This window comes from Mytilinidion resinicola (assembly GCF_010093595.1).
Source record: "Mytilinidion resinicola strain CBS 304.34 unplaced genomic scaffold BDZ99scaffold_16, whole genome shotgun sequence".
NCBI lineage: Eukaryota > Fungi > Ascomycota > Dothideomycetes > Mytilinidiales > Mytilinidiaceae > Mytilinidion > Mytilinidion resinicola.
The window spans coordinates 154,314-177,068 of NW_022985452.1; the positions used below are offsets into that span (position 1 = coordinate 154,314).

Below are 22,755 nucleotides of genomic sequence, written 5' to 3' on the forward strand. Positions count from 1 at the left end.
GAGATGACCCGGGGGTTGCGATGGTGGTTATTGCGTGCGTTGTGAATAGTTTTAATCCCTCTAAGGTTGGGTCTAGAATACTTTTGTGCCGTGCTATGCCTTTCGCCGTGATAGAAACCATGTCCGCTTCTCTCACGGCTCCCACTTCATAGAAATACAAGCCAAAGATTTTACACTCATCAAATTCGTAGGAGTTGCAGAGCGGCCAAGCTGGACGGTCATTCGGGACGCAAGGAGGTCTATCTGGAGGCGTATAGATTGACAGTCTAGCTATTGTGCCGAAGAGGAGCATGGCGTTTGTCTCCGTAAGGTCTACCAACCTCGTAGGCACATTGTGATCGAACACTGCCAAGACCAAAGAGGTGGGCATGGTATTAGCTGCCGTCATAGTACCATACTCACGCCTCCCACATCATAGTATTACAAGCTAGAACATCTGCAGGATCTATTAGCAAATCGTGATACAGCGCTTGTAAGTCTAACAACATGTAATTACATCGCCTATCTAAACCGTATAAAGAACCTTCCCCCTCTTCGTGCGCCTCTACCTCCTATCTAAGCAATAGTATCATACTCCGGATTCACCCACCCGGGCATCCCGCTCCACTGCCTCATCTTCGGGCCAAAATAGTGCACGCACGCCAGCGCCGGCACACAGAACCAAAACGTGATGATCCCCTGCACCGCGAACGTCCACGTATACCCCTGCGCTGTCACCCACGGCGCGATGAAGAACGGGTTAACGAACGCGGAGAGATTCAGGAACACGGAGTAAAACGTGATGATGGACATGGACTGCAGCGGGTAGCAGTCCACGATGTAGCTAGCGACAGCCGTGTTGCCCATCTGGATCCCGGCCGCGAATAAGAAGAAAGCGATTTGCCCGACTATCCAGTGGTAGGCCTTGTCGATGCTGATACCCCAGATGATGAGCCCAATGGCGGAGAGCAGTGCCGCGGGGTAGGCGAGCCAGAGACGCATTTCCGGGAGGCGGATGCCGTTGTTGCGTTTTGCGAGCTTGAGCGTCAGCCAGTCGCTGAGGCGGCCGGAGAAGAAGAGCTCCGAGAAGAGGGTGCCGAGGATCAGGCCGATGAAAAGAAGCCCCTGGATTTGGGGGGAGTATTGAACGTAGGCGGAGGGGATAAATGTAATAATAGATAATACCCACCAATACCACCCAAAGCAGAAAATCCAGACGGTGGAGAAGACGGTGAGGTATTTGAAGGTGAGGGCGAAGCGGAGGATGGAGTCCCAGGGCTTGGGGTGCTATCCGTGCTGTTAGAGATGGGAGCTTATGATAATTAGAGAGAGGGAGATGTTACTTTCATGCCTGGGACGGGCTTGATGTTGATGAATGCGAGCGTTTTCGTGCGAGGGAGGGATTCGTCCGTGGCGATGCTAGCTCGGCGTTCGGTTTTCTCGATGTCGGCGACTCCTGTCGTTTCAGCGTAGGGCATTACTCTGAGCATGTGGTTCCTGGGGTAGAGTGTCTCCGGCAAGAACGCGATTTCTGCGGCAAGGATGGTGGCGAAGAAGATAGATGTAAGCCAGTTACACCATGCCTCAGACACAAGATCCACGAAGCCACCGATCAGAGGGCCGACTATTAGACCCATGTCGATGGCTAGGACCCAGAGACCGACTTTGAGACCCCGCTGATATTCGTAGTAAATGTCGTTTATGATCGCAAGACCGACTGTGGCGGCTGGACTCACGCCGAAACCTTGGAAAAATCGGGCGGCCATGTAGCCTTGGTAGTCCTGCGAAGGTTAACGATGCTCATAAGACGTGAAAACTGTGAGTCATGTGACCGAAGCGTGACTTTCACGTGACCGCGCGATATATGCATAGGTACTATCTGGATACAGTTGAAGTAAATGAGATGCAGCAACGTACTTGAGCTTTCGCGGCGCCTATAGTGGCCGCAAAGGCAATGATGGTGCCAATGATGAATATGAGCTGCGAGGGTCAGCGGTGCACAAAAAGGGGCTCTGACAGCACACGACTTCAAAATCTCCATAAAACTCAATATGCTCGCAAGAAGTGGTTTTTTCACCTCTGGTGGGAAGCACATGACTTATCCGTGAAACGCACATGACTGTGCGGATCTATACAACAAAACAATACAACCATTACAAGCAAGCGAAATGCAGAGACCTACCCGTCGTCCATAGATATCGGCGAGAGAGCTCCAAAACAGAGGTCCCACGGAGAGGCCCAAAGCGGGAATCGCAACAGTCCAATTAACCTGACCGAGGTCGATGCCATACTGTTCCTGGATTTGCGGGAACGAGGGTACTGTCGTGGTCGTGATGTACGTAAACATAAAGTACCTAGCCCTGTCAATTGGGTGCGCAATACGAATGGGCTATTAGGTAACATACAGTGACATGACAATTGCGAGGATGCAGTTCTTGCGCCATCGGGTCCAGTTCAGAGGGTCAAGAGGATCGCTGGTTGGCTGTGGGTGAAGCTTGATGCCATCCCTCATGACCGTAGGCAAGTCATTGGTTCCAGCATCCTCTACTCCACGCTTTTCGTCCATATCGGTCTTCTCGTGATTAGTCAGGTCGTCCATTGTGCATCCCTCTGCCTCGCAATGATGGGGAAACAGGAGTATAAGTCTAGAGGGCTGGGACTGAGACACCACCCCAATTACGCCCGGCACCCCTTGTAGACTGCCTACACGGATCGCAGTGAGATACACATGCTGCTGATAGCAGGCGAAAAGCAAGGCTGCGATAGGGATCGGATTTGTGAGTGCAACATTAATTGAAGATTTGCAGTGCAGGCAACGAAACCCCCGTCGATGAGCCGAGATTTGCGGCTGGACCACCACGCAGTCAAAGCGGTCACCAGCTCCGCGTTTGGCGACCCGGACTGCGACGCCTTGCGCCTTGTATCTTGGCAGGTGGTGACAAAAGGAAAGTGTTACGGGCGGTTATCATCTGGGGTCGTGAAGAATTGCAGGGAGCTGCCAAGGTTCGGCAAATTTCTGTGAATTGGGTGGCCCGGCTGTCCTGCACCCTACGCAATCAGCCGTGGGAAAACATGTCCCCCTTCATCCCCTCGCGAGCTTCCTCTTGTCGCGTCACGCCCGGCCGTTGCTGGCTCGTGGGACTCCCATCTATCGCAAAGCCATGCGCCTCCAATTAGCACGCTGTATAGTCGCCTTCGTCACGTAAAGCTTGCGTTTGCTGAGGCCTCGAACAGAGCTGGCTGTCAAAACGTAAGAGTTAGCTCAGCTCTTTAGTCACGTCGTCAGAACGCAGCCAGAATGCGCGCAGATAAGACATCGATGTACAGTTAACCACTCATTGACCTCTCCCGATCGTGCATATCTTATAACGCCATCGACTCGTCCCCACTGTATCACCGATGAGAGCGTTGTGCGCTTCCGAGTGGCCAGTATGTCGTGTTGCCCGGGCTTCCTTTCATTCTTTATCTGTTCTCTTCATTTGTCCATCGATTATACATACATAGATGCTTGGGCGGTGATACAGTTGTGTAGAAGGGACGTCCAACCCTCTCTTTTCCTTCCCTCTTACCCTGCTGTCTCACCCACCTCATCACTCTCTCCAACGCCACGATATCTCTGAGGCTATCTTCAAACCATTCCTAGTCTCTGCATGCCATTCTTGAACACTCACGACATCTTTGACCCAATCCAATATGGAGAGTCAAGATAACATATCGAGCGCAAAATCATGGCTGCCCGGCTTCCTCAGGAAATCCAACAAACCCTCAGATGAGCCGGACGAGCAGTCAGCTTTGCTACCTAAGCCCGACGATGAGGCTGAAGATGGCGAGACTTATGAGCTGGAGGACGAGGACAAGACTAAAGCTCAATTGATCTTGGCTGAGTTTTGGATACTCCTAAAGGGATCTGTCCCCGTGATCCTGGCCTATACTCTCCAGAATTCGCTCCAAACCATCTCAGTATTGATTGTTGGAAGACTGTCTCCGGAAGCACTAGCGACAGCAGCGTTTTCCTACATGTTTGCGATGGCGACCGCCTGGTTGATCGCCCTAGGAGGAACGACTGCGATAGATACCTTGGCCTCCGCGAGCTTCACCGGGAGCAAAAATCCCCACGATCTTGGCATCATTCTACAGCGGTCTTTCATCATTCTGACACTTTTCTATGTGCCAATTGCCATTCTTTGGATATGCTCAGAGCCAGTTTTTAAAGCACTAGGCCAGGAGGACTACATAGCTCGAGATTCGGCCAAGTTCTTGAGCGTTCTGGTGCCAGGCGGCATTGGGTACATCTACTTTGAAGCCACAAAGAAATACCTTCAAGCTCAAGGTACGTAACCCGATCTAACCTTTTTCACTACACTAAACTATGACATGCAGAAATTATGAGGCCAGGAACATATGTGCTACTCATTACATCGCCTCTAAGCGCCGGCTTAAACTACCTCTTTGTCTACACCTTTAAGATGGGCCTTCTCGGCGCACCCCTTGCAACCGGAATTTCTTACTGGGTATCGTTCCTCCTGCTCCTCGCCTACGCACGCTTCGTTGACGGCTGGAAATGCTGGGGCGGCTGGAGCCGCAAGTGCGTCCAGAACATGGGCACGTTTTCGCGTCTCGCTATCCTAGGCGTAATTCACGTGGGTACAGAGTGGTGGGCATTCGAGATCGTTGCGCTCGCTGCCGGCAAACTCGGGACCATTCCTCTGGCTGCTCAGAGTGTCATCATGACGACGGACCAGGTCATGAACACGATTCCGTTCGGCGTTGGTGTTGCAACCAGTGCTCGCGTGGGGAATTTGCTCGGAGCTCGCAACGCGAAGGGGGCGGCCCGGTCAGCTAACACCGCGGCATGGCTTAGCATGATTCTCGGTGCGGTTGTTCTGGCGGTCTTGATGGGTGTCAAGGACTTCTATGCCAGAATCTTCAACGACGATATCCGTGTGATCCGCCTCACGGCTGAAGTCATGCCTTATGTGGCGCTGTTCCAGATCGCAGACGGCCTGAATGGGAGCTGTGGTGGATCGTTACGAGGCATGGGCAGACAGCATATTGGCGCCGCTGTCAACATCGTCAGCTACTACTGCGGTGCGCTGCCTTTAGGTATCTATCTCGCGTTTCACGGGTGGGGGTTAGCCGGTCTATGGGTCGGGCAGTGCATCGCGCTGTACATTGTGGGCTTCATGGAATGGGCAATCGTTGCTTGGAGCAACTGGGAATATCAAGTGAAGAACGCTTTTGCCAGGATGGACGGCGATGAGCGGGCTGAAATTGGAGCAGCGGAGCCCATAGAGCCAAACGGCGTGTAATGAGTGCTCAGGGCTATGAATCTCATGACTGACGATGTCGACGAGATAGAACTATAAAAGCGGCTTAACATTCAATGCATTATGCCTTAGCTACACATAATCTGACTTGAATTGCTCATAGAACATATCAGCATAAGACACAGGCCTTTGGGCCCTCACCGATCTACTTAGAAGTCTGACCCGCGTGGCACGTCTAGACCCTGGATCTGCACCTCCGCACCAAACGAGCATTGGATGACAACACGATCCTAATGCTTGTTTCAGGTGCAGCCTCGGAACGCGTCTTATCACCGTGCCCAGATAGGTGGGGGATGGGAACAGTGACACTCGATCAAGAAAGCCCTGTCGACGGCAGACCTCGCTCTCCCTGCTTCTTTCCCATCAACTGCGTCACTCCAGACCTGCACGATGCCACCTCGGTTCATGGATTGGTGAACTAAGACAACGGTGTATCAGCAACGGCGTGAACAGCAGTGAAACGTAAGAGCTATAATGATGCTCGTTCGTCGGTAAATGCCTCGGCGCTGTCTTATAATAGTTCTTACTGCAGTGACAGCGGCATAGCAGGCTCGCAGATGGCGATATCGTGATAAGAATTGGCATTCTGGTGGTGAGCAACGTCGTTGCGTAAGGCCAGGCAGGGCTGCAATTGGGTGCTGTCGCTAAGGGGAATGCCCCCAGTCCGTCGGCGGGAAAAGAGCCCACTTCAACTCCGCATGCACTAGTTGCAAACCACATGCTCCAGTAGAATGTTGCCGCCATACCGAGTGACATGCGACCAATAGTAGCGGCGAGAGTCATCGTGCATCTGCGAGCTCGAGCCGGGGTAGCTCTGCTGCGATTTACCTAACAGCAACAGGTCACCTCGTAAAATCTCTCTTACGTTTGTATTAAACATGCTTCTGTGTCTCTATCACCCGTCTCTTAGGTTCTTCTTCTTCTCCTCACTTCTCTCTCCTTCTCTTCCTCACATTGACTCGGAATCCGATCCAATACTGCAGAAATGAAGCTCCTAGCCCTCACCGCACTCGCGGCCGTCGTAGCTGCTCACGGCGACCACGAGCATGACCAGACGCCAATTGAAGGCCCACTGAACGGTCTGTGGTATAACAGTCTGCCTGGCGATGGTGGAACTCAGGTGCGTTCTTTATGATGCAGAAATATGCCCAAAAGTGCCTCAGTTGACACCCAACCAGGCCGACTCCGTCTTCTCCGGAATCTCAACCTTTGGCCGCCTCCAATACCACCCATGCCTCGCCAGCGACAAGTATCAATACGACATTGCGTTTATCGGTAGGATCCATCTTCTGAGATAATCACAATCTGCAAGCTTCAATCTAACCATGCAACAGGCGCCCCCTTCGACACAGGCACTTCCTACCGCCCGGGCGCTCGCTTTGGTCCCAGTGGCATCAGACAAGGTTCTCGCCGTCTAAATCTGTAGTATGTTTTCCTTCGCGCACGACTGACTATTTATGGGTGGTGCAAGGCTCACGCAAACTTGGATTCAGTGGTGGATATAATGTCCCCCTGGACGCGAACCCGTTCAATAGCTGGGCGAAGGTTATTGATTGTGGTGATATTCCTGTGACGTCGTAAGTACTTCTCTTAACCTCCTTAAACCATACATCTCTTCATCCTGGTGTCCAATCCCGTAGTTTGAAAGCTTGAACGCTCATGATTTCATTACCGAAAAATGAAAATCCATCAAACAGCAACTCCTTCAATATATCCGACTTCAAAACTAACAAAACCCCAGCTACGACAACGCCTTCGCCCTCCAACAAATCGAAGAAGGCCACAACGCCATCCTCTCCCGCGCCCCCTTCACCAACGCCGCAGCCCCCGGCCCCTCAAAGAAAGGCAAAACCCTCCCCCGCGTCATCACCCTCGGCGGCGACCACACCATCACGCTGCCCCTGCTGCGGAGCATTAACCGTGAATACGGTCCCGTGAGCGTGATCCACTTCGACAGCCATCTGTACGCCTACCCCCTCTTCCAGCCCTTCCCCCTCCCCTTCCCCCACCCCTTTCCTTCCCCGCCCCGAAAAACCTCTAACCCCCACCCCAGCGATACCTGGAAACCCAAAGTCTTCGGCGGCGCGCCCTCGCACCAAGCCTCCATCAACCATGGCACCTACTTCTTCCACGCCTCGCAAGAAGGCCTGCTGGCCAACGACTCCAACATCCACGCCGGCATCCGCACGACGCTGTCGGGCCCCTCCGACTACGAGAACGACGGCTACTGCGGCTTCGAGATCGTGGAAGCGCGCGCGATCGACACCATCGGCACCGAGGGCATCATCAAGAAGATCCGCGAGCGCGTCGGCACCACGAAGCCCGTGTACCTGAGCATCGATATCGATACGTTGGATCCGGCGTGTAAGTTCCACGTTTTGCTTTATCCCTGGCTGTTTAGGTGGAGAGAAGGTGGAGCTAATTGGGACGGACAGTCGCGCCCGCAACGGGTACACCCGAGACTGGAGGGTGGTCGACGCGCGAACTCCGCACTATTGTTCGCGGGCTCGAAGGCGTCAATCTCATCGCGGCTGATATCGTCGAGGTGGCGCCGGCCTATGATACTAATGCTGAGCTGACGACTATGGCGGCTGCGGATGTGCTGTACGAGGTTATGACGCTGATGGTGAAGCGGGGGCCGTTGAGCGTCAAGGACTATGAGAAGAAGGAGACAGTGGAGCTGAAGGCTTAGGCGTGACAAGGATTGCGAAGTTGATGGGGGGGTCGGCGGGCGGTGTCGAGTTGGATGGAGTTGGGTGAAATCCGGGGATTGGCATCGGAGATGGCGCTGATGGTGATTTGAAACATGATAGTATGAAACGTGTTATGAAGGAGGACAGAGAATGATGAAACCTTCGGATTTAATGGCATAGCCTTGACCGAGCTATAAAACCTGAACACGTCGATTACCTAAAGACTAGTCGTCTAGTAGAGCACGCAGCAATACCAACATGCAAAAGTGCTATCACATTGTCTTGCTCCATAAGAGTCGTTAAGTACTTCATACATCTCTAAACTACATTTCGGTAACAGAAAGCTGCCCTTCCAGCATCTCCCATCTCGGATCGAATCATACAGGCGGGTCTAGCAACGCCATAGCTTTTGTGCCATCCCGTTACTTTGAACGAAAAGACAAAACAAATGTTGGGGTATCTATAGATGCAAATAGGAGAGAAAATAAAGCGAACGGGAACACTTGGGTTTACCATAGCTAACCATAGCTCCTTGATAATTCCTAGCCCACATGTTTTGGTGAAAACATAGAACAGTCCGTCTCAGAAAGTAGAAAGGCCCCGATACATGGATACGATGTTACACATTTTGGTAAGATAGGAGAAGTAGGTTCGTTCGTTCAAGGCGTGTGGAAAGTATGACTGAGAAAGTACGTTCCGTCGTTGAAAGTGAGTCGTAACGCTGGCAGTTGTGGAGTAATTTTGCTAGCTTTGAGAGTTGACTCGTAAAGTACGTCGTCGATGATGCCTCATCTCATGTCGTCGGCAGGACGAAGAAGAAGCTCGTCCGCCTGAAAGCTGATATACTGAACTTTAAAGGGCTGCTAGGAAAGATGATAATCAGAATTTCATATCTTAATCTTGTTAACCACACACCCGAAAGCGCTGTAATCATCGCCACCTACCCATCGTGAAGCTAGATGCAACGAGCGACATGAGCTTCGGCCACTTCGACTGCTCGAGCTCTGAAATATTCGTAAGCTAGTGTTTCAGTAGAGAGGAGACAGAATGGCCTACTCTTAATGCGCCGCTTCATATCTACGCGGGCGCGTTTACGATGTTCCTCCTGATGTTGATGACACATGTTGGCAGAGTCAAGGACCTTCTCGATTTCCTCACTCGATAGTCTGGTCGGGATGTTGTTGCGAACTTGGCTGAAGTGGAAATAGGGCTTGAGGTCCAAGAGCTTCATGGCTCGGCCAAAGCGTCGACGCTGGCTCTCGGTGATTTTGAGGGAGCGCGGATCGATGATGGTGCTTATGCCGTTGTAGCCCTCAATGACTTCCCCAGAATCAGCGCAAAGATCTTCTGCCTCGTCCACTTCGGTGACTATCTTGTCTGGAAGGGTCATGTAGCATAGTGTAACTTTGGGGGATTCGTCAATGGAGACATGACCATCAAGCTGGAGGAGGTGGGTATCAGGGTGTTTGATCCGCTGGTGGAATGTGGTGGCGGACAATCCAAAGTCAGACTTGAGGACCTAGATACGAAGCATGAGTACGCTGCAATGGTTTCTTGAGTACTCCCGTCTACGTCTGAAGACTGACCTGCTGAACTTTTTCAAAGGGGCCCGAAGAGCAGTTCTTGTTGGTGCGTTTCTGCCATAGGCGACACCTCTCGAAATGAACCTCATATCTCGTTCCACTCTCTATCATCATATCAACGACCATGTCCCCGACTGCCTCATCATCCGAGAAGTCATCATACTCGGAATCTAAGGAATCTCCTCCCTCCTTGCATTTGCAGGTCTTGCCTCCATCACATTCAGATCTATGGCGAGCGAGACCAAGCTCAGATCTACAGATATCGTACAGCTCTTCTGTCTCCTCGTCGCTGAAATGATCTTCCAGGGTGCAGCAGTCTTGGAAGCAGAGATAGTCTTCTTTCCAACATTTAGCCTTCGACTTGCGAGAGGCTTTCTGTAACTCGTTCTCAATCATGGCGATTAGCTCCATAGGAAGCTTGGTGATGTAGGCCTTCTGACCAGTCCCGAAGCGGTGGCACAGGCGGAGGGCGTCCATGGCGGGCTTTGCCTCCATGTAGGCTTCTAGGTGCGGACCAAGTCGTGCAATATCGACGGGGACTGCCCAAGCCACACCCCCTGCAGTATGAGCCTGCGGCGATGGATATGTACATGCTCGACACATGATGATCTCGGGGGGTGTATTCGAGAAACAAACGAGTTCTGATATCTGCTTGTTTCCTAGAGCAGATCCTGAATCAGCAATCTTCAGCGACATTAAAAAGGATTTCTTACCGACACCAACGCAGATGAGGTATCGACAAGTGACAACAGAAGATTGGCGTACTGGTCGACGAGCCTCGCGTGTGAGTGATGGAAGAGGAGATGGTTTGATGGTTGACGTTGAAGAAAGATGAGATGAAGCAAGTGGGGCAGGTGACAGGGATTCGCGTAAAGACGCGGTCATACGAAGTCACATGACGAACACAAACTCTTCTTCTATACCTTTTCATATTCATGAATATGTCGTTGTTGGAATGCGTGTATCTCACTTGCAGAAGACCATATGACAATCTGTATCCTTTGTTCTGTCTTTGGTTTGCTGGAGCGCTCTAGGTGCATCATCCCATAAAGAACCGCCTCGAACATAGTGATTGAATCGGAAGACAGCTTTAAAGCCGGCCCAACGTCGAGACATCCTACGTTGCTATTGCTTCGTGTTATCTTTGCTTGCTAGATTACATATCCGGCGTTGTGCATTTGGACCACAAATAGCACCCTTACAAATCACCAATCATTCACAAAGCCACCACGCTGACGCCAGCAAGATAGATAGGTATCAAAAGGGGATTCGTTCCTCATATCATAAAACATTACCGCATTCCCCCTCCGCTCTGCCAGAAATCGTACAGAACCTCATCATGACCCCATATGCTTATACTCATCACAACATACTCCTCCGCTTCGCCAACTTCGCATACATGGCCGCCGCCGGAGTCGTGGGTTCCAACTCCAGCTCCGGCCCCAGCACACTCGCCGGCCTCATTCCACCCTTCTTCTTCCCAAACCCTCCTAATAATGGACTCATCCCTTTCCCAAGCTTCTTCCCAAGCCCAAAACTGAACCCCGTGCTTCCGGCCTCCCTCCGCATATCCTGCGGATCAATTGATTTTTCGCCTGGCTCCATGTACAAATGATCACCCTCGGTGTTCACGAACCAGTTGACCTGGTACTGCTTTCCTTCCGGCCCACCACCGCACGAACCCGCGAGATCTTTGCTGGGCGGGGAGTTGACGGCTAGCGCGAAGAGGTTAGGCGGCTCGGAAAAGTCGGTTACGAGGCCCTTGTGAAAGAGGAAATAGATGAGGACGAAAACGTTGATGAGGAAGACAGCGATCAGGACGAGGAGGAAGCCACGGGAGCTGGAGGAGTTGGCGCCGGATGCGTATTCTTGGGCGCGGATGGAGGCGTTGAAGTATTGGGTTTGAGGGGTGCCGAGGATGTTGCCGGGGCTGGTATAGTTCTGTGGGTTAAAATTAGTATTATTTCAGAAGAGCTATGATTTGGGATAGATGGAGGAGGTAAGGAAAAGAGGTTCATACCCAAAACTCAACAAACGGCGTATCCTGCGAGCTCATCAACAGCGTACAGCCTCCCATGACAGCCAGTGCCTCTGCCGGACTCGGAAGCGCTTTGTTTAGCACCGGCTCTGCGAGCATGAGCTGTGTTAGTAGTCTTGCGTTGCTAGCATTGCCGTCCGAGATGCCCGCGTTCAACGATACACTGTTTGCCCATTCTCCGGCAATATTTACCCAATCGGTTTGCTTATCGCCATAAGTGGCATTTGGGAGGCTGCGGATGTAGGCAAGCTTGTCATCCTTCTCTTCGCAAAGCGCTTCCATAGTCCCTCCACTTCCAGTGGCATTATACCGGGTTGAACAGCTAGGAGTCATCGTAGCTCTCATCTGGCAAAGAACAAAATCCCCGCTGACACCAGCCCCTAGTAAGTATACGGTATCTCGACCATACGGGTAGAATGTATGGTTCATGATTGTGTTGTATTCCAGCGGGTATTTTGCGAAAACCGGCGGGTGGCCATTCAACGCCGAAGAGTTCCATCCGAATAAATCATCGACGACAGTACGATTGTTCGTTTGCTTGTCCGTATCGTTGACAATGGTGGCCCAGGAGCCATTGACTGGCTTTATAGCATTTGGCCATGTCTCGTATACGATCGGGTTTAGGTCAGTTCGATTCATATTCACGCAGAGAACGTTAAGGACCGGGCTGGGTATTGATGCGCGGATCGAGTATATCCCCTGTCCATCAAGCTCATCTGGCTGGATGATGCCATTCCTTTCATCCCTGGCTGCTTGAAAGATGCTAGCGTGTGGCATGGCAAGGGAAACATTGTTGACGATGCGACCTCCAAACTTTTTGGATGAGTCTTCCACGGATACTTTCTCGACCCAGGAGGCCGTAATCGAAGTATTGTCAAACAGCAAGCCGAATCCGTTAGGCCTCTCTGCAAGGTCACTTGAACCGTTCCCAGCTCTCGATATTGCAGTCCAATAAGACATGAAGCGTTGATAGTTGTGATATCCTTGGCTGGCGTGCTCGATTTGCAGACATGTCGAACCAGCATACAAGGGGTCCATGCCCTGTGATATGGGAGTGTCGCATAGCGATGCGACGTAGGTGGGATTTCCGAAAGAGGCTTTGACCTGACCTGCGAGAATAGTATTGTGCCAGTCCCCAAAGTGCAGCTGTGGTTGAACTGTCCACAAATCAGTCCCGAATTTCAATTGAAGAGTACAATAACCTACCAAGCGCACTAGCTGCAGGCGTATAAAGCGTCGCTAACACCGCCGCCAACAAGCTCAGCAGTCCTAGGAACGACAAGCCAGCATATCTGACACCATGCCAATGCGTAATGAGTGTTCCCGGCTGGACAACCCACCGCCACATGCTCATCTCTGCCAGCGTAATTCCCCTGCCCTGCTCTTTCATAAATGCTCGCCGACTAAGGACTTGACCCAGGAATGCGACGAAGGACGTTACGAAGCTCAACTCGATGAGCTTTGCCATGACGGCAGTTAATATTATAGCACTATAGGGATTCAGCTTGCTGTGAGTTGTGATGGTGCGACCGTAACGGGGGCCTTTCAGAGCAATACCGAGAAAGACACCCGACCAAATAGTAGAGAAAAGGCAGAGGATGAGAATGGTGACAGAAAGCCAAGTAAAGCGAGATGTGTAGAAGTCTCGATTCGTTGGACAGCTGTGTTGTGGGTGGAAGTCGTTGGCTATGATGTAGTCAGCATCCATCCATACACTCATCCATACATCTCAGTTTTGCTCCCTATCTCCAATGTCTCAGAATATTTGACATGGATCTCGAAAGGGCCCCATCTCACGATCCCCAAACCGAGCTAAGGAAATATAGGAATAAGGTGCTTACTCTCGTAAGCCGAGCGAATTGACGGCGCAATGCTTCTCCTCAACCTCTCCGTGTCATGACTATGCACATACGGTGTACTATCATACTCTGACCTGACAGTAGCCTCGCTCTTTCTACCTCCTCTCATTGCGCTTCGACGGTATTCCTGGTAGTCCCCACTGTCATCCTGAGGACTTTCGCGCTCCCGCCGTAAGTCCGGTGTGCTGCCCACACTATCATATTTCGGAAAGCCACCGGTGAGGGGATCGCTGCTCATGGGCGGAGAGGTAAGGTTCGGAGAGAGGCCAGCATTGCCAACACTAGGCCTTCGTATACTACCGACGGGCACGCGAGGTATGGCCTGGATGGAGACCCGGCGCGCAGACAAGGCTGGAGAGCGCACCGTTTCCGTATTCGACGCCGACGACGACAAGGGGGTCTCGATTCCTAGCCCCGCGCCTCCACGCTCCCTTCCGCTATCCTCGTCCTCATCCTCTTCGTGGAGGATGGGGCTACCATCGAAGCCACCGGTGTTGCTTCGCAGGCGCGTGTAACCGGGGCGTTGTCTGGGGTTTGCGATGGGGGAGACAGGTGAGGAACCGCCGACTTGGTTGAGGGCGTGGGAGAGATCAGAGAGATCAGAGGCGTCGCTGGTGAAGAGGGGACGGCGGGGGTCCGATTCAGACATCTACTGCCTGCTGTCCTGAGATTCGCGATCCACGCGGCGTCTTCCCAAAGCTCCACAGCCAATTGCAGTTGAGGTTTGGTGGGGATGATATCGTTGCCTGAGGCCTCGTCTGCAGAAAGTTAGCTGGGGACCCTGATGCTCGTACCATGGTGTGCGAAGCTTGATTGAAAGCTTATTGACGTACCAATAGCGGAAGACCAACAGAGAATGCGATTTGCCAAAGAGAGTTTCAGATCGAAGCCACCGCCTTCTATCCTCCGGCTCTGAGTTGGAAGGCCAGTGAGGCTGAAAACGAGGTTGGTGCACTGGGCCGAATCACGGAGTCCTGGAAGCAGGACAGGGTTGTAGTAGGCACAAAAGCGGAGAGGAGAGCTAGGATGGTAGAATGGTATTTTCAAAGTAAGATAGAGAGCTTCAATATGTACGCAGTATCCACATGGTCTGTAGAGGAAAGTAAGAAGGTGAATAGGTAAGAAAAGACGCATAGCTAAACGCCAGCCGCTCGCACTAATAGTGATCCTTTGCGACTCCACACGGCATCTAGTGACAGCCAGCCAGCCCGAGCGGTGTCCTGAGGCAAAGCTAGAACCCTCATGGTTGGGGGCTGAAAACGCCTCGCCGCTGCCAAGCTGCCGCAGCTGGCGTGCATCCTAGCATCTAGCCCACCTCCAAGGAGCTCTCGCCGTCGGTTGCGCGTGTGACAGCAACATGGAGATGGACGTTGGATGTGTCGTGCGGCGTAACCATTCTAAGGGGCTATAGAGGACAAGAAGTTGGCCTTGTGACGAGCCACGCTTTGTGCGTTGTTACGAGACAGCATATCCTGCCTTCAAGCCTGTGTTCACGCCAAACTGGAGAGTCAGCTCGTGAGATTACCACCTACGTATCTTCCTGTTAACCTGCGTGAACGTAATAGGTGGAGATATAATATCAGGCGCAATTTCTCTCCGGTCTTACTCGTTTTGTGAATGATACCCTTTATAAATCTCACATCTCACATCTCACTATTCTACCAATGAAATGCAGATCGAGTAGATCGGCTTCATAAGCTGATGCCCTTTTTACTTCTCACTCCCACGCGGCGTGCAGTCGAGAAGTTCGAGGCACCGCTATCGATTTAGCCCAGCCTGCCGCTGCTTTGCGGCACCGACGGTCTGCACCCTTCGCCACTGATATGCATGAAGCATGGTGTCTGGTAGAATATATGGATTCTATGCCGTGCCTAGCATCGTTTCTATTTCCGGTATGTCCTGAGAGACCGCATAGCCACACGTCTTCAAAGTTGTATTCGCTTTACGGCTACCTACAGTAGACGCTGTGCCTCACGACTTATTTCAGGAAGCATCCATCGGTGTTTGACTGGTGGTTCAATAGAGTATTAGGCCTATCGCCACTATTACAAGTATACGTGAACTCTACGGGTATAAAAATTTCTGCTAAAGACAAAAGAAAAGGAGATGCGGGGTGAAAGTACGTCGACAGTCCTGCCGCCACGCAGCTTTATCCAAAAGCCCGCTCTGATCCAAATGAATCCATGTGCTGATACCGCTGCAGATACCAGATGCGTCTTGAAAGTTGATCCAAGAAGTAGGGGTTTCCCAAAATGCAACCTTACCCTAGTCAACCACCGGCTTGCCGCCCCTTAAGAAAACTCTCTTCGTTCCACCGACCCTTCCCAAATCTCCAAAGCCTTTGTCTTTTTCACCCTTGCTCTCCCGACTCTCCCTATCCTTCTCGACTTTGCCCTCACGCCCATTTGCAGCCCGACTTTCTCTCCCGTTCGCGGCTCTACTCTCTCTCCCATTCGCCGCCCTACTCTCCCTTCCACTCGCGGCCTCGCCTTTCCCGCCTCCACCACTACCACCAACAGCCTGAGTCGAGACCTTCCTCGCTTGAGTCATCATACCCTCAATCCACTCTAGCTTCTCCCCGCTCAAGTCTAATTTCTTCGACTTCGGCCCCGCAAGGCCAACCTCGTTACCGCCCCATGAAAGCCGGCTAGAGCCAGTCGAGGCACTAGAGGCCTCAGCGTTGGCATTTGCAGGCGTACCTACAGAGGCTACAGAAGCGGGTGTATTGAAAGCGGAATCGGCAGCAGCGAAAGCAGCAGCCTTGGCAGCAGGAGTGCCGCGAGCTGGAGATGTAGCAGGGTTGGGCTGTGGCGTCCCTGCGCCATGTCGACTATCTGGCCTGATCATCCCCGCCGGACTTGATGTCAAATTCTCGAGACCAAGGACTTCGAACTTGCCCTCGCTAACCGTGCGCCGTCCATGGTGCTCTGCGTACTGACGAAGATACTCGCCGAGATCAGCCCAGCCGCCGCCGACGCGGACCATGACGCGCTCGCCATTTTCGCCGACGCGGCGCACGAAGAGTTTGATGGGCGGTTTATCCATGCCGTTTTGGGTGAGGTGATAGAGCTTGATGTCCGAGTCACCGGATGCAAGCGTGCGGCGTGAGTTGGGCGCATTACTAGATTTGTCGAGATCGGTCTTTACAGGCGAGAGCGTAAGAGTTGGTTCGGGAGATTTGACACTACGAGGAACCCGGAGCGACGCGTTCGAGGCGTAGCGGCCACCGGCTGAGACAACTCGGGTGGGCTTGACCTCGGGTGCATCAGCTTCTGGGCCGGACGTGAGGCGTATGTGCGCTGGGATCGTGGTGAGAATATCGCTAATCTTGCGCTCTAGGTCTTCGGTGCTGTTGTCCTTCTTTGGTGAGAGGGCATGCGCAAATTTAGTAGGTGGCCATGGTTGCATCTGATCCGAGGAGCCGTCAAGGGTTTTGAGGGGGCGGCGCTTTGCCATTGCAGAGTTGAGTGGTGGCTTCGGAACCTTTGCGTTGCGACTGTAGGCATTCCGGACAGATGGAGAATCATCCAAGGCGCTCGCTGGGCTTGACTGTAACGATATACTTGAAGAAGCGGATTCTACACTATCTCGGCGAAGCCCGAAATGTGACTGAGGAGTTTGTGGTCTGGAATGTGGAGAGTGAGTCAGTCCGGGGGATGGGGCTTGCTGTACTGCCGCTGCAGCGAGCGGACTCGAAAGCTTGCTATGGATCAAAGTGTCGACGCGATCAGTAGTTACTGGTGATACGGGCGTGCTGTGGTTATCCCGAATGCCGTTTGAGCGGTCAAGTAGTGACGACGAGATCGAAGACGCACTGCTATTTCTTCGAACGGTGATGCTCTTGACCTGTATATCATTAGATATGTAGCCAAAAGTATTATAGGACGTTCGTACTTGGTGTCTGGAGAAACTCTCGATGGAGGTCACGGAAGCACGTTTTAGTATCGTCAAGTCCGGGCGCTTGCGTACCACTGATTCAGCTTTCTCGTCGTCACTGTCGACTTTTTGCCCAGTTACTACGTCTTCGGTTTGGCCTTCGACAGTGTCGTCCTGTTCTCCTGGTCGGTTGCCCAGGCTGTACTCGTTTTCGTTTAACTTCGATTGTGATGTTACAAAGTCTGGAATGCTTAATCGCAAAGCTGTGGGCGTATGAGGCGACGCTTGAGTGGTTTCCTTCGCCGGAATGAGATCGGGAAATCGTTCGTACGGAGCAGCCAACCCGTTTCCGTTCGATCTGGTTTTAGGAGTTTGGTTGAGGTCTTCGGCTGGATCGTTGATCGAGGCCCGATGGAGTGTCTCCGACTTCCGAGGTGCTATGTCTTCAACTTGAGTGCTTGGACCCCGTCCGTCTAGACCGATTCCCTGGATGGTGGTAGCTGTAGTAGCATTTCGCTTAGCTCTCATTCGTCGGATCTCCACATCCAGAATACGATTTCGTGATTCAACAGTCCAGCGACTGTAATCCGATTCCAACTCCTCAAAATCGTCAATCCATGTATCCGGTAGGGCGTCCTCACGGCCTTCAAGAATGTCCAGCATCCGGTCCAGTCGTTGTCCAAGGTCAGAAACGATGACTTTCAGCTCTGCCAGTATCGTGTACAGAGTCTCCTTCCAGTCGTTAAACGAGGTATCCGACGTGTCGACATCCTGCGGGGGATCAAGAGTTCTCCAAGCCAGATCTAAAGCAGTTCGGGTAGTGCCGAGGTCCTTCAAAAATCTCGGTGTGCTGCAAAGGATGGTCAGACGTGTGGACCAAGTATCGATGCTCAGTTTGAGCCGCGAGAGATACGGTAGTGCCTGGAGTAAGGTTTGCGTTACTAAGATAGAAAAGTCATCCAACGGAAGGAACTGCGGTCGTTTTGTGTCATAACTAGAGGATGGCCTGGACCTGTTAGGGCCATGTATATCCAGGATGTGGCCTTTGAGTTCCTCAATATCCAAAGTCTCCCGCTCAGCCTCGATGTCCTCGATACGCGCTTCGTAGGCCTTGACCTCAGCAGATAGCAAAGAACCCCAGTATATCAACAGACCAATGTCCTCCGAGCCACCCACGCCCTTTGTATGTTCGTTGATGTGTCTTTGCACGCTCTTCCGCCTCTTTTCACGACGCTCTTCGCTGGGCACTTCAAACGTGCCGGACCATCCCCATTGCTCGATCTCCTGACACCACGACTTCAGTCTCTCGGCAGCTTTGGCGACTCTGAACCCCAAGTCCTTCTCCGCAGGGGTTGCTGTCTTGACGCAGTCAAAGATTTTGTGCTCTTCCGGACTGTTGTAGGCTATCGGAGTTTCGGAGAAGGCGCGCAGGGTCGTCGAAGGGGAGATATCTCGAAAATTTCCATCCTCAGAACCCAGGTTCGACCGTCCGTAGCGCCGAGGAGATGGTTGAGGCGAATTGCTGCGTGGCTGGAAGATTGGAGGGGCGAAGCGCGTCGAGCTCGATAGCTCCGTCATGACGGGCGGTTGGGGTGAATATGCTGAGGGACAATGTGGACATGGAGAAAATAAAGAACAAAGGAGATCTGGGGGATACGATACCTGCGATAGCTGTAGAGTGTTAGTATGTACGGTGGTGAAAGCTCCCCTCGCGCTCGTTGACGTGTTACAGCCGGGGTAGGTTGCAGAGGAACAGGGAGAAAGGAAACGGCCCTTTCTGCATTGGGCGTAGGCTGATCTGCGGGATTAACAACACCAGTCGTCATCTACGGGATACATAGATATCTACGGTGAATGTCCTCAGAATACCATGTGCCATTGCTCTCAAGTTCAGCTGCTGTAGTGCAATCGTCCACTTGACTTAGGACCTGTCAAGGAACCGTAGGCCCACCGTAGAACCATGGATCTGCATTGAATAGAATTTTCCAGCCAAGGGTCACCTCGCTCCCAGGAACCTATATTACCCCAACGTATGTTAGGAATATCCAGCCAGCCCCGAGAAGCACAATCGCTGCATCTTATCACATCATCTCTGTTGTGCCAGAAGCAGTGGCCGAGTAACACCACCAATCCCGCCGTGTTCCGGCGCTCCTCTCAGGCCATGCATGTTCATCCCGCAACCTGCCCCAGGAATCAGACCTGCCAAGCCAAACTTTCCCCAATCCCCGCAGCGGAATCACACCCACCTGCCCTATATAGGTCGATCCCACGTTGGCAAGGAAGCTCCAAGTCTGGGCGTAAGAGGATCTTCTGAGCCATATTGGAGCCTGTTTTCGTCATACCTGCTTGGCCATACACGATGCCATAGACTTTACGGTGAGCCGAAGGATACGAGTGGCACTGGAAAAAGTCGCTCTTCCGAACTGCAATGCCCAAACTGAGATACTAGACCGCATGATGCAATCGCGAGCTGCTGTACTTCTACTTGGAAACCCCTCGTCTCACTTCAGTTCTTCCCTCTACTCATTGCTCTTCTCTTCATGAAAACACCATGAAGCTTTCCTTGATCCTCATCAGCGCAGTTGGCGTGCATGCTTCTCTACGAGAGCGTGATTTTGGGCAGGCTCACAACCATAAGAAATACGTCAAACGTCAAGATGTAGTCCCGTTCCCTCCAGTCCTAGACACGAATGAGCAATTGCTTGTCAATTCCTTTGATAATGCTACAATTGCAACATGGGAATACTACTACTCTCATGGAGCGCATCTTGCTGGAACGAACAAGACTCAGGCTCAATGGACGGCTGACCGGTGGGCCGAGTTTGGATTCACCTCTAGCCTAGCTGAGTACTGTAAGCATGATCGTGGTAATCAACTATGAGCATAACGGGGACTGAATTTGTCTCAGATGTCTTCCTTGACTACCCGATTGGACAATCTCTGCGGCTCGACTATAGCAATGGCACCTCACATGATGCGTCTCTAGAAGAAGAGGTTCTTGCGGTCGATGATACAACCAGGTGGGTCATGCCATTATTCTATGTAAATCTTTACAAGCAGAGGTTGAAAAGAGAAAATTTGCGTGATCGTCGAGCCTTGTGAAGCAGTTTCGTGTTCAGCCAATCATGATAAGAAGCTAACTCTTTTGGCGCAGCTATCCGAACCGCATACCCGTGTTCAACGGGTACTCATTCTCAGGCAACGCAACCGCCGAATATGTCTACGTCGGTGTGTTAATGTTAAAGTTCTCTCTATCAAGTTTAGTCGTTACTAACTAGTGCGAAGGGAGAGGACAAGAGGTCGATTTTGTACGCCTGGAAGAACTCGGCGTTGAGCTGGAAGGCAAAATAGCACTCACGAAATACGGAGGGCCCTTCCGTGGACTAAAGGTCAAAAACGCCCAGAACCATGGCATGATCGGGGCTATCATCTTCACCGACCCCGACGGCGACGGCAACATCACCGAAGCAAACGGATACAAGGCGTATCCGGATGGGCCTGCTAGGAATCCTACCAGTGTACAGCGAGGTACCGTCGAGTTTCTGAGTACCTATGCTGGTGACCCTACAACCCCTGGGTATCCGTCCAAGTTTGATTCTCCTCGTTCTGATAGATTTGTGGTAACGCCTCATATTCCGTCCATTCCAATTTCCTGGCTTGATGCACAGCCTATACTCCAAGCCTTGGACGGACATGGATTCACGGGTGAGGAGGTGAATCGTACTGGTTGGGTGGGAGCAATTGGTAATGTTACGTACAGTACCGGGCCTGCTCCTGGTACTACTCTTTTCTTAGAGAACGAGTTGGAAGAGAAGTACACTTACATCTGGAATGCGATTGGTATTATCAATGGAACGAACGAAGATGAGGTTGTGATCGTCGGCAATCATCGTGATGCCTGGATTGTAGGGGGTGCCGGTCAGTCAATGTGCATCAGCGAAGACGAGCAGACGCTTATGTGGCATAGGTGATCCCAATTCTGGCTCAGCCGTCATAGTCGAGCTATCCAAAGCCTTCGGTAAACTGCTAGCTACCGGCTGGAAGCCTGCTCGCACCATCATCCTTGCAAGCTGGGATGGCGAAGAGTACGGCACAGTCGGGAGCACAGAATGGGTAGAAGAGTACGTACCCTGGCTCACCGAGGCTGCCGTAACGAACATCAACGTCGACATCGCTACCTCTGGCCCATACCCATACATAGACGCGACCCCCGACCTCCATGCGATTGCTACCACCATCATGAAGAAGATCATCTACCCAGTCAAAGGGGTAACGAACCGAACTTTTTACGACGTCTGGTACGACTTCAATGACGGCGAGTTCGGCGTTCTAGGCAGCGGTAGTGATTTCGCCACCTTCCTCCACAAAGGCATCAGCGCGATTGACTTTGGCGCGGGTGGCGGTCCGGAGGATCCAATCTGGCACTATCACTCGAATTTCGACTCCTATCACTGGATGTCCACGTTGGGCGACCCTGGCTTCGTGACGCACAAGTCGATCGGCCAGTTCCTAGCCTTGCTGCTTTACCACCTAGTCAACGACGACGTCCTGCCCTTAAATCCAGCAGACTATACGCCAGCGCTAGAGGAATACTTCTCAGACCTGAACGATACAGTCATTTCCGCGAACAGCACAGTAGACCTGACCGAGCTCAGCGACGCCATCGCTACTTTCAAGAACTACTCGTCTCAATTCGAGCAACTCCGTGCTTTCGCTATCTCTTCGAGTGACTCGGACTTGATCAAGGTCACGAATACTAAAGCGAAGGATTTCAGTAGGGGCTTTGTGAGCCAGGGTGGGCTGCCGGAGAGGGAGTTTTATCAGCATTTGATCTTTGCGCCGGGCATTGATACGGGATATGCGCCTGTCACGTTTCCGGCGGTTACGGAGGCGGTGGAGGCGGGGGATTTAGAGTTGGCGCAGAAGTGGGTGGGAAAGACGGCTAAGGCGGTGCTGGTGGCGGCGGACATCTTGAAGACGTAGATGCGAGTGCTCGATATAGTTGGTAGAGGTCCTTTGGAGTACTCCGAACAGTGAAGAAAACGTATGGTAGGCTGTTGGCGATGCGCTGTAATTAGGAGGTTAGCAAGTGGTTGGTCCGATGCGGGAGTGTAAGGAGTGGAGCGGACTTCCATAGATGAGCCTAATGACTACTACATTGATAGTTCAGCATAATATTGCTGCACAGAACGAATGAAAAAGAATGATTTCGAGCATAACAAACTCCGCCGTAGTTTCTGTACAGTGCACTGCTCCTTTCTCCCGCTGCATGACCCCGTCGCCCGCTACAGACACTTCACTACCATTCCACCACATTACGCCCAAACACCCAATACATGGTCGGGAATCAAAAAGAGCAAAAAAAGAAGCTCTTGATCAGAGTGGGACTCGAACCCACGC

General features: G+C 52.1%; 8 protein-coding genes across 8 annotated transcripts; 3 read left to right on the forward strand and 5 right to left on the reverse strand.

The window, feature by feature from the left end:
- Positions 1-438: 438 nt before the first annotated feature.
- On the reverse strand, positions 439-2,550 carry BDZ99DRAFT_422574 (major facilitator superfamily transporter). Its single transcript, XM_033716991.1, has 5 exons — positions 2,385-2,550; positions 2,162-2,333; positions 1,897-1,959; positions 1,323-1,760; positions 439-1,266 (listed from the first exon to the last, which is right to left on the reverse strand). Exons 1-5 carry the CDS (start codon positions 2,543-2,545, stop codon positions 556-558), a joined length of 1,545 nt encoding a protein of 514 aa, XP_033573162.1. The 5' UTR covers positions 2,546-2,550; the 3' UTR covers positions 439-555.
- Positions 2,551-3,436: 886 nt separating this feature from the next.
- BDZ99DRAFT_465849 (mate family transporter) lies at positions 3,437-5,414 on the forward strand. The gene is made up of 2 exons (XM_033720640.1): positions 3,437-4,309; positions 4,360-5,414. Exons 1-2 carry the CDS (start codon positions 3,673-3,675, stop codon positions 5,286-5,288), a joined length of 1,566 nt encoding a protein of 521 aa, XP_033573163.1. The 5' UTR covers positions 3,437-3,672; the 3' UTR covers positions 5,289-5,414.
- An 808-nt stretch (positions 5,415-6,222) lies between these two features.
- BDZ99DRAFT_465850 (Arginase/deacetylase) lies at positions 6,223-8,387 on the forward strand. The gene is made up of 7 exons (XM_033720641.1): positions 6,223-6,426; positions 6,485-6,581; positions 6,641-6,731; positions 6,800-6,883; positions 7,048-7,269; positions 7,360-7,670; positions 7,742-8,387. Exons 1-7 carry the CDS (start codon positions 6,292-6,294, stop codon positions 7,996-7,998), a joined length of 1,197 nt encoding a protein of 398 aa, XP_033573164.1. The 5' UTR covers positions 6,223-6,291; the 3' UTR covers positions 7,999-8,387.
- A 296-nt stretch (positions 8,388-8,683) lies between these two features.
- On the reverse strand, positions 8,684-10,371 carry BDZ99DRAFT_91948 (uncharacterized protein). The gene is made up of 5 exons (XM_033729028.1): positions 10,296-10,371; positions 9,586-10,241; positions 9,056-9,518; positions 8,944-9,003; positions 8,684-8,859 (listed from the first exon to the last, which is right to left on the reverse strand). Exons 2-5 carry the CDS (start codon positions 10,183-10,185, stop codon positions 8,852-8,854), a joined length of 1,131 nt encoding a protein of 376 aa, XP_033573165.1. The 5' UTR covers positions 10,186-10,241; positions 10,296-10,371; the 3' UTR covers positions 8,684-8,851.
- Positions 10,372-10,609: 238 nt separating this feature from the next.
- On the reverse strand, positions 10,610-14,162 carry BDZ99DRAFT_448913 (uncharacterized protein). Its single transcript, XM_033718088.1, has 4 exons — positions 13,462-14,162; positions 12,827-13,306; positions 11,603-12,777; positions 10,610-11,523 (listed from the first exon to the last, which is right to left on the reverse strand). The coding sequence occupies exons 1-4, from the start codon at positions 14,126-14,128 to the stop codon at positions 10,945-10,947; spliced, it is 2,901 nt and encodes a 966-aa protein (XP_033573166.1). The 5' UTR covers positions 14,129-14,162; the 3' UTR covers positions 10,610-10,944.
- On the reverse strand, positions 14,144-15,077 carry BDZ99DRAFT_465852 (uncharacterized protein). Its single transcript, XM_033720642.1, has one exon. It carries the CDS (start codon positions 14,611-14,613, stop codon positions 14,248-14,250), a length of 366 nt encoding a protein of 121 aa, XP_033573167.1. The 5' UTR covers positions 14,614-15,077; the 3' UTR covers positions 14,144-14,247.
- Positions 15,078-15,477: 400 nt separating this feature from the next.
- BDZ99DRAFT_448917 (uncharacterized protein) lies at positions 15,478-19,041 on the reverse strand. The gene is made up of 3 exons (XM_033718089.1): positions 17,366-19,041; positions 15,990-17,104; positions 15,478-15,923 (listed from the first exon to the last, which is right to left on the reverse strand). Exons 1-3 carry the CDS (start codon positions 18,931-18,933, stop codon positions 15,745-15,747), a joined length of 2,862 nt encoding a protein of 953 aa, XP_033573168.1. The 5' UTR covers positions 18,934-19,041; the 3' UTR covers positions 15,478-15,744.
- A 771-nt stretch (positions 19,042-19,812) lies between these two features.
- BDZ99DRAFT_448918 (N-acetylated-alpha-linked acidic dipeptidase-like protein 2) lies at positions 19,813-22,575 on the forward strand. Its single transcript, XM_033718090.1, has 5 exons — positions 19,813-20,207; positions 20,264-20,375; positions 20,510-20,583; positions 20,641-21,273; positions 21,323-22,575. The coding sequence occupies exons 1-5, from the start codon at positions 19,907-19,909 to the stop codon at positions 22,336-22,338; spliced, it is 2,136 nt and encodes a 711-aa protein (XP_033573169.1). The 5' UTR covers positions 19,813-19,906; the 3' UTR covers positions 22,339-22,575.
- The last annotated feature ends 180 nt before the right edge of the window (positions 22,576-22,755 follow it).

Coding starts and splice junctions, on each gene's coding strand:
- BDZ99DRAFT_422574 (XM_033716991.1), bottom strand. CDS start 2,545: ATGGACGAAAAGCGTGGAGTAGAGGATGCTGGAACCAATGACTTGCCT. Junction 2,334..2,384: donor CTCGCAATTGTCATGTCACT/GTATGTTACCTA, acceptor TGACAGGGCTAG/GTACTTTATGTTTACGTACA. Junction 1,761..1,896: donor TAGGCGCCGCGAAAGCTCAA/GTACGTTGCTGC, acceptor TAACCTTCGCAG/GACTACCAAGGCTACATGGC.
- BDZ99DRAFT_465849 (XM_033720640.1), top strand. CDS start 3,673: ATGGAGAGTCAAGATAACATATCGAGCGCAAAATCATGGCTGCCCGGC. Junction 4,310..4,359: donor GAAATACCTTCAAGCTCAAG/GTACGTAACCCG, acceptor TATGACATGCAG/AAATTATGAGGCCAGGAACA.
- BDZ99DRAFT_465850 (XM_033720641.1), top strand. CDS start 6,292: ATGAAGCTCCTAGCCCTCACCGCACTCGCGGCCGTCGTAGCTGCTCAC. Junction 6,582..6,640: donor ATACGACATTGCGTTTATCG/GTAGGATCCATC, acceptor ACCATGCAACAG/GCGCCCCCTTCGACACAGGC. Junction 6,884..7,047: donor GGTGATATTCCTGTGACGTC/GTAAGTACTTCT, acceptor ACAAAACCCCAG/CTACGACAACGCCTTCGCCC.
- BDZ99DRAFT_91948 (XM_033729028.1), bottom strand. CDS start 10,185: ATGTGTCGAGCATGTACATATCCATCGCCGCAGGCTCATACTGCAGGG. Junction 9,519..9,585: donor CCTTTGAAAAAGTTCAGCAG/GTCAGTCTTCAG, acceptor CTTCGTATCTAG/GTCCTCAAGTCTGACTTTGG. Junction 9,004..9,055: donor TATGAAGCGGCGCATTAAGA/GTAGGCCATTCT, acceptor CGAATATTTCAG/AGCTCGAGCAGTCGAAGTGG.
- BDZ99DRAFT_448913 (XM_033718088.1), bottom strand. CDS start 14,128: ATGTCTGAATCGGACCCCCGCCGTCCCCTCTTCACCAGCGACGCCTCT. Junction 13,307..13,461: donor AATTCGCTCGGCTTACGAGA/GTAAGCACCTTA, acceptor ACTACATCATAG/CCAACGACTTCCACCCACAA. Junction 11,524..11,602: donor CGCCGTTTGTTGAGTTTTGG/GTATGAACCTCT, acceptor TTTAACCCACAG/AACTATACCAGCCCCGGCAA.
- BDZ99DRAFT_465852 (XM_033720642.1), bottom strand. CDS start 14,613: ATGCGTCTTTTCTTACCTATTCACCTTCTTACTTTCCTCTACAGACCA.
- BDZ99DRAFT_448917 (XM_033718089.1), bottom strand. CDS start 18,933: ATGACGGAGCTATCGAGCTCGACGCGCTTCGCCCCTCCAATCTTCCAG. Junction 17,105..17,365: donor TCCAGACACCAAGTACGAAC/GTCCTATAATAC, acceptor TCCACATTCCAG/ACCACAAACTCCTCAGTCAC. Junction 15,924..15,989: donor CTCGACTCAGGCTGTTGGTG/GTAGTGGTGGAG, acceptor CGAATGGGAGAG/AGAGTAGAGCCGCGAACGGG.
- BDZ99DRAFT_448918 (XM_033718090.1), top strand. CDS start 19,907: ATGAAGCTTTCCTTGATCCTCATCAGCGCAGTTGGCGTGCATGCTTCT. Junction 20,584..20,640: donor CGCCGAATATGTCTACGTCG/GTGTGTTAATGT, acceptor ACTAGTGCGAAG/GGAGAGGACAAGAGGTCGAT. Junction 21,274..21,322: donor CTGGATTGTAGGGGGTGCCG/GTCAGTCAATGT, acceptor TATGTGGCATAG/GTGATCCCAATTCTGGCTCA.